Source organism: Mandrillus leucophaeus, unplaced genomic scaffold (genome assembly GCF_000951045.1).
Source record: "Mandrillus leucophaeus isolate KB7577 unplaced genomic scaffold, Mleu.le_1.0 Scaffold512, whole genome shotgun sequence".
In the NCBI taxonomy this organism is placed as follows: Eukaryota; Metazoa; Chordata; class Mammalia; order Primates; family Cercopithecidae; genus Mandrillus; species Mandrillus leucophaeus.
The window spans coordinates 1050686-1058918 of NW_012105498.1; the positions used below are offsets into that span (position 1 = coordinate 1050686).

General features: G+C 39.0%; 2 protein-coding genes across 6 annotated transcripts in view; one reads left to right on the plus strand and one right to left on the minus strand.

The window, feature by feature from the left end:
- ANKRD42 (ankyrin repeat domain 42) overlaps positions 1-3743 on the plus strand; it is a 74191-nt gene extending 70448 nt beyond the window's left edge. Inside the window, exon 13 of the mRNA XM_011996417.1 lies at positions 3349-3743. The gene's annotated coding sequence lies outside the window, so the exon portion shown is untranslated. The remainder of the gene's footprint in view (positions 1-3348) is intronic.
- A 29-nt stretch (positions 3744-3772) lies between these two features.
- The window catches only part of CCDC90B (coiled-coil domain containing 90B), a 26641-nt gene continuing 22180 nt past the window's right edge, over positions 3773-8233 (minus strand). For 4 of the 5 annotated variants that reach the window (XM_011996421.1, XM_011996425.1, XM_011996423.1 and 1 more), the window contains exon 9: positions 4396-5307. In XM_011996421.1, coding sequence (XP_011851811.1) covers positions 5252-5307 — 56 coding nt within the window. In that variant the 3' untranslated portion in view covers positions 4396-5251. Of the gene's footprint in view, positions 5308-8233 lie in introns of all 5 variants that reach the window. The other variant, XM_011996422.1, reaches the window with a different exon arrangement.

An 8233-nucleotide genomic window follows, 5' to 3' on the forward strand; every position in this document is an offset into this window, starting at 1 on the left:
CCTTTACCATTATGTAATGGCCTTCTTTGTCTCTTCTGATCTTTGTTGATTTAAAGTCTGTTTTATCAGAGACTAGGATTGCAACCCCTGCCTTTTTTTGTTTTCCATTTGCTTGGTAGATCTCCTTTTACCCCTGTATTTTGAGCCTATGTGTGTCTCTGCACATGTAATGGGTCTCCTGAATACAGCAAACTGATGAGTCTTGACTCTTTATCCAATCTGCCAGTCTGTATCTCTTTTAATTAGAGCATTTAGCCCATTTACATTTAAGGTTAATATTGTTATGTGTGAATCTGATCCTGTCATTATGATGTTAGCTGGTTATTTTGCTTGTTATTTGATGCAGTTTCTTCCTAGCATTGATGGTTTTTACATTTTGTCATGTTTTTGTGCTGGCTGGTACTGGTTGTTCCTTTCCATGTTTAGTGTTTCCTTCAGGAGCTCTTGTAGGGCAGGCCTGGTGGTGACAAAATCTCTCAGCATTTGCTTGTCTGTAAAGGATTTTATTTCTCCTTCACTTATGAAACTTAGTTTGGCTGGATATGAAATTCTGGGTTGAAAATTCTTTTCTTTAAGAATGTTGAATATTGGCCTCCCACTCTCTTCTGGCTTGTAGAGTTTCTGCCGAGAGATCCACTGTTAGTCTGATGGGCTTCCCTTTGTGGGTAACCTGATCTTTCTCTCTGGCTGCCCTTAACATTTTTTCCTTCATTTCAACTTTGGTGAATCTGACAATTATGTGTCTTGTAGTTGCTCTTCTCGAGGAATATCTTTGTGGTGTTCTGTATTTCTTGAATTTGAATGTTGGCCTCCCTTACTAGGTTGGGGAAGTTTTCTGGATAATATCCTGAAGAGTGTTTTCCAACTTGGTTCCATTCTCCCTGTCACTTTCAGGTACACCAGTCAGACGTAGATTTGGTCTTTTCACATAGTCCCATGTTTCTTCGAGGCTTTGTTCATTTATTTTTACTCTTTCGTTTTATTTTTTATGTTTATTTATTTGTATTCTTTGTTTTATTTTTACTTCTTGCTTCATTTCATTTAAACTTCAGTCACTGATACTCTTTCTACCAGTTGATTGAATCGGTTAATGAAGCTTGTGCATTTGTCACGTAGTTCTTGTGCCATGCTCTATCACGTCATTTAAGGACTTCTATACATTGTTTAATTAGCCATTCGTCTAAGCCATTCGTTTTTCAAGGTTTTTAGCTTCTTTGCGATCGGTTTGAATCTCCTCCTCCTTTAGCTCGGAGAAGTTTGATCATCTGAAGCCTTCTTCCCTCAACTCGTCAAAGTCTTTCTCCATCCAGCTTTGTTCTGTTCTGTTGCTGGCGAGGGGCTGCATTCCTTTGAAGGGGGTGAGGCACTCTGATTTTTAGAATTTTCAGCTTTTCTGCTCTGTTTTTTCCCCATCTTTGTGGTTTTATCTACCTTTGGTCTTTGATGATGGTGATGTACAGATGGGGTTTTGGTGTGGATGTCCTTTCTGTTTGTTAGTTTTCATTCTAACAGTCAGGACCCTCAGCTGCAGGTCTGTTGGAGTTTGCTGGAGGTCCAGTCCAGACCCTGTTTGCCTGGGTATCAGCAGCGGAGGCTGCAGAAGAGTGAATATTGCTGAACAGCAAGTGTTGCTGCCTGATCGTTCCTCTGGAAGCTTCGGCTCAGAGGGGTACCTGGCCGTGTGAGGTGTCAGTTTGCCCTACTCGGGGGTGCCTTTCAGTTAGGCTACTTGGGGTCAGGGACCCACTTAAGGAGGCAGTCTGTCCTTTCTCAGATCTCAAACTCCGTGCTGGGAGAACTACTACTCTCTTCAAAGCTGTCAGACAGGGACATTTAAATCTGCAGAGGTTTCTGCTGCCTTTTGTTTGGCTGTGCCTTGTCCCTGGCTATGCCTTATCTCCAGAGTCTACACTTGGCTGGAGTCTACAGAGGCATGCAGGCCTCTTTGAACTGCGGTGGGCTCCATCCTTTTCGAGCTTCCTGGCCACTTTGTTTACCTACTCAAGCCTCAGGAATGGCAGGCATCCCTCCTTCAGCCTTACTGCCACCTTGCAGTTAGACTGCTGTGCTAGCAATAAGAGAGGCTCCATGGATGTGGGACCCTCCCAGCCAAGTGTGGGATATAATCTCCTGGTGTGCCGTTTGCTCAAACCCTTGGAAAAGCACAGTATTAGGGTGGGAGTGACCCAATTTTCCAGGTGCTGTGTGTCATGGTTTCCCTTGGTTAGGAAAGGGAATTCCCTTACCCCTTGCACTTCCTGGGTGAGGCGATGCCTCGCCCTGCTTTGGCTCTCACTCGGTGGGCTGCACCCTCTGTCCTGCACCCACTGTCTGACACGCCCCAGTGAGATGAACCCGGTACCTCAGTTGGAAATGCAGAAATCACCTGTCTTCTGTGTCGCTCATGCTGGGAGCTATAGCCTGGAGCTCTTCCTATTCGGCCATCTTCTATTTCTTTCACTTTCTAGAGAGTACCCTTCACTTCTAGTGTGGACATGTTTAAAAAAATTTTTTTTTCAAATGACATAACTGCAAGGTTTTTAAGAATATAGAGAAGAGGCAGATTGGTCAGGATAAGAAACACTTAGCTTTAGTTTTTCCTCTTTTTCCCCTTGATCTTAAAGAGTAGTAGTGCTTGGCCAACTAAAAAACAGCTATGGCTTTTCAGTTCATTTCTGACTTCAATTCCCTCTTTTTTCCAACCCCCCTCTCTTTTCTCTTCTCTTCCCTCCATGAGCTAGGAAAGATTTATGACTCTCTTGGGGCCAGCTGTGTCGCTCTTTTCTCCCCCTGAAGATCTGTCACTGGTTTTGGGCTTCCGTGGCAGCAGCCATCTCACCATTCCATAGACTGCCCACCCTTTGGACCCTTGCATGTACTTCATGTGGATACTAAAGTCATTCTGACCTAATATCACCAGAAATAGTTTGCTGTGACAACAGTGCATCTGATTGCTGAAACCAGTTCAGCAGGTTAAGGGTCTGGCCCAGTAGAGCAATGCTTGAGACAGGGTAAATCTGTCCAATTCTAGAGTTCAGTGATAGGAAGCTTACTGGCCTTAAGATAAAACCCATATTCTCTTGCTGAGCACAGTGGCACATATCTGTAGTCCTAGCTACTTTGGAGGCTGAGGCAGCAGGATTGCTTGAGCCAAGGAGTTCATCAAGGCTAAAGATGATCATGCCTATAGTCACTGCACTCCAGCCTAGCAACACATGAGACCCTGTCTCTGCAGAGGCAGAGCCTGATCCCACAGAAGCAGAATAGAATGAATGTCTCTTCAGATAGGCTGGTCCCAAATAGGAGTGGGGAGGAAGTAGGCTAATTGCGCCTTGTTTCTTCTACTAGATTTACAATTGGGCAAGTCACTTTACCCAGGGCAGACTGGATAAGGGGATGAAGAATGACGATAGTTATGCTACTGGAGCTTCCTTCACATGGAGGAGAGACACATTCCCTCTTAATATTTTAGAGTATTTTAAATCTTAACAGACTACTAATTTATTTACTTGCTTAATGTCTCTCTTCTTCACTAAGATTATCAATTCAATAAGAATAAAACCATGTTTATCTCTGTGCACAAAAGGACTAGCATGCTATTTGGCATATAGCAGGCAGTCATACTGGTTAATTGAACAAATGCAGTGTACTTTGTTACAGTGGACTTTAATATATATGGTCACTTATTAATTGACCCAGTAGAAATTCATGTACAATGTGCTAAGAACTCTCTTAGGCAATAGGATTGTGAGATAAAAATGAATCAGAATGCAACAGGATAATGTCAAGAGTTTTTCTTTTGAAAACAAAGCAGCAGTTAGATTTTTGAGGAAAATATAGTTGGAAAGCCTCTGACTCGCTAACTCACTGGACCATATGGACCAATCTCTTGACTACTCTATGCTGCAGATTTCCTGTTTGTTTATAGCTAAACAAATGACAAGGTTATTTTGAATAACTGATTTTGTCCAACTTTTATAGCTATTACCAAGGCATTATGAAATCAAAATGTTTACTTTTTGGTCTTGTCTTCTTGATCTGGATAAAACTGAAGAACTAAGATGAAAAGGACATTTTAAAATTTCTTTGAAATTACTTATGATTTACTAATAGATATTACTTTGTAAGAAAAAATATACATCTAATAACAAAACTAGAATTTAAATTTTCCTATGAGTTTCTTGAGAGTAGGTACTAGATATCAATAAATGTTTGCTGAATTTAAGTCATTAACGAAAGTTTTGTTTTATGTAATAAATTTAAGATGGGTTAACTTAAACTAGATTAAGAAGCAGGGATAAACTGGTTTTTGAGTATCAGATATTTTAAAAATACATGTAATAATCAGAGCTCAATATTTAGCAACTCTACAGATTTCATATTAAGTGGTGTACATTTGCACTAAAGCACACATTTATTTATGAAATGGAGTCTTGCTCTGTCACCCAGGCTGGAGTGCAGTGGCGCTATCTCAGCTCACTGCAACCTCTTCCTCCCAGGTTCAAGCAATTCTCCTGCCTCAGTCTCCCAAGTAGCTGGGATTACAGGCATGCACCACCACATCTGGCCAATTTTTGTATTTTCAGTAGCGACAGGGTTTCACCATGTTGGCCAGGCTGGTCTAGAACACCTGACCTCAAGTGATCCGCCTGCCTCAGCCTCCCAAAGTGCTGAGATTACCGGTGTGAGCCACCGCACCTGGCCTATCAATCATTTTAAAATTTATTGTTTTAGTTCATTACCAAAAAGAAATCAATCTCCAGCTATATGGTAAGTCACTTTTAAAACCCACACAACTTTGTTGTAATAGTCTTTTATTTTATAAAAAAAAAATGTAATTATGCAATGGTTATCAGGAAAAGTTAATTCAGTAATAAATATGTAGGCTAGGGAATAGTTTTCAAATATTCAACCAATATCAAATATTCAACCAATACCAACAAAATCCTGTATGATTTACACAATTGTTCAAGCAAACACAAGAAAACTCTGGTTCGATTTCTATGAACTATCAAAAAGGGCGAAATGCTCTTCCATCTCAAACCAGGTCTGAATGACAGCTTTTCAATATACTAAAGACACACACAATAAAGACAAAATATCTCTTTCTAAAATAGTCCTCTTTTAGTTCATATATACTTTGAATAATCTTGTGTAGTAAATTTTTGCTGCAACTGACAATGTTCAAAGTAAATCTCTCCTGGTTTGGTGTTCTAAGAAGCCAACAGCCATGGCAGTATGAGCATTACTACTACTTCCAGAATCTATAAAATCCCAATGCTATTGCCAGGCAAGTAAACACCGAAGCTGTGAAAAGAAGAAACTGTGTTATAGGTCTTGTATTTGTATTATTTTGCAGAGCTAATGAGAATAATGTTATCTTTAAGTGAAGAGCAAAAAACCAGGAAATCCAAGCAATTTTCTATCCTGTTTTTTATTCCCTAGAAAATGAAAATTAAGGATGAAAGACATTCTTAAGGACAGCATTAATGCCCAATTCTTAAAAGCACCTGTATATTCAAATGTAAATTATATGTCATTTAGAACATATAAACTGTATTTAAAATCATTAACATTAGCATTATTGACTACTATAAATAATTATAAGCTCTAACTTCAGATCTCATGATAAATGAAATCTTTCTTGTATTAAAAATTATGTAGTTAGGCTAGTAAAATATACATATATCTATGAGAAGAGAATTTTAATTGCCTTTTCAGTGCATTTTAAAATAATTTCTCAGAATTGTTAAAAACAATATCTTAATAAAAACTCTTTAAACTCAATGAGGTAGAAGAAAAGGCAGAAGCAGCATCAGGTTTTTAAAATAGTTAATATACTACTTGTACTTTATGTTACATAATTTTGGATTAAAAAAAAATTCAGTTTTCCCAGCTTTTAGAAGGTAAGTCTGTGTGTGGCCTTTAGGGACTCCCTAGTTTCCAGTTTGTTTAAAATACCAATGAATGAATTTTAAAAACAAGTTAGAGATGAAGAGAAAACTTTTGTGAATGAAGACACAAGAAATTAGCCTTTCAAAGTAAAGTTAGTTATTCATAATGTATAAACCCATTTGTACACCATCCCATTTGATCCTACTACTTACTGAAACTTGGTTAATGATAAGATCATTTTCTCAGTTTTAATAAATGGGATTAGGCATCTCTAAGAAATACAGAGAAGGACATTTGAGAAGTAATAACACAAAGTTTCTAGTCTTACTGCCACTGGGCAATTATATATTCTCCCATTTGATCCTGCTACTATTTGCCACGTGTCGGGTAGTATGCTAGTATGCTGAGCAATTACACAGTAACCAGGAGATTGGTGGCATTATCCCTGTTGTACAGACGAGGTAATATACCCAGTTACATCGCTAGCAAATAGTGGAGACAGGATTTAAGACTAAGTGTACTTGGGCTGGGCACGGTGGCTCACGCCTGTAATCCCAGCACTTTGGGAGCTGTCTCTTATACACATCTAGATGTGTATAAGAGACAGCACCTGTTGTTTCCTGACTTTTTAATGATCGCCATTCTAACTAGGTGTGAGATGGTATCTCATTGTGGTTTTGATTTGCATTTCTCTGGTGGCTAGTGATGATGAGCATTTTTTCATGTGTCTGTTGGGTACATAAATGTCTTCTTTTGAGACATGTCTGTTCATGTCCTTTGCCCACTTTTTGATGGGGTTGTTCTTTTCTTGTAAATTTGTTTGAATTCTTTGTAGGTTCTGGATATTAGCCCTTTGTCAGATGGGTAGATTGCAAAACTTTTCTCCCATTCTGCAGGTTGCCTGTTCACTCTGATGGTAGTTTCTTTTGCTGTGCAGAAGCTCTTGTTTAATTAGATACCATTTGTCAATTTAAGGCTTTTGTTGCCATTGCTTTTGGTGTTTTAGACATGAAGTTCTTGCCTATGCCTATGTCCTAAATGGTATTGCCTAGGTTTTCTTCTAGGGTTTTTATGGTTTTAGGTCTAATATTTAACTCTCTAATCCATCTTGAATTGATTTTTGTATAAGGTGTAAGAAAGAGATCCAGTTTCAGCTTTCTATATAGGGCTAGCCAGTTTTTCCAGCACCATTTATTAAATAGGGAATCCTTTCCCCATTTCTTGTTTTTGTCAGGTTTGTCGAAGATCAGATGGTTATACGTGTGTGGCATTATTTCTGAGGGCTCTGTTCAGTTCCATTGGTCTACATCTCTGTTTTGGTACCAGTACCATGCTGTTTTGGTTACTGTAGTCTTGTTGTATAGTATGAAGTCAGGTAGTGTGATGCCTCCAGCTTTGTTCTTTTGGCTTAGGATTGTTTTGGCAATGTGGGCTCTTTTCTGGTTCCATATGAACTTGAAAGTAGTTTTTTCGAATTCTGTGAAGAAAGTCATTGGTAGCTTAATGGGGATGGCATTGAATCTATTAATTACCTTGGGCAGTATGGCCATTTTCATGATATTGATTTTTCCTGTCCATGAGCATGGAATATTCTTCCATTTGTTTGTTGCCTCTTTTATTCCATTGAGCAGTGGTTTGTAGTTCTCCTTGAAGAGGTCCTTCACATCCCTTTAAGTTGGATTCCTAGGTATTTTATTCTTTTTGAAGCAATTGTGAATGGGAGTTCACTCATGATTTGACTCTCTTTTTGTCTCTTATTGGTGTATAAGAATGCTTGTGATTTTTGCACATTGATTTTGAATCCAGAGACTTTGCTGAAGTTGCCTATCAGCGTAAAGAGATTTTGGGCTGCGACGATGGGGTTTTCTTAATATACAATCATGTCATCTGCAAACACGGACAATTTGACTTCCTCTTTTCCTAATTGAATACTCTTTATTTATTTCTCCTGCCTGATTGTCCTGGCCAGAACTTCCCACACTATGTTGAATAGGAGTGGAGAGAGAGGGCATCCCTGTCTTGTGCCAGTTTTCAAAGGGAATGTTTCCAGTTTTTGCCCATTCAGTACGATATTGGCTGTGGGTTTGTCATAAATAGCTCTTTATTTTGAGATACGGCCCATCAATACCTAGTTTATTGAGAGTTTTTGGCATGAAGGGCTGTTGAATTTTGTCAAAGGCCTTTTCTGCATCTGTTGAGATAATCATGTAGTTTTTGTTTTTGGTTCTGTTTATATGATGGATTACGTTTATTGATGCATATGTTGAACCACCCTTGCATCCCAGGGATGAAGCCGACATAATGGTGGTGGATAAGCTTTTTGATGTGCTGCTGGATT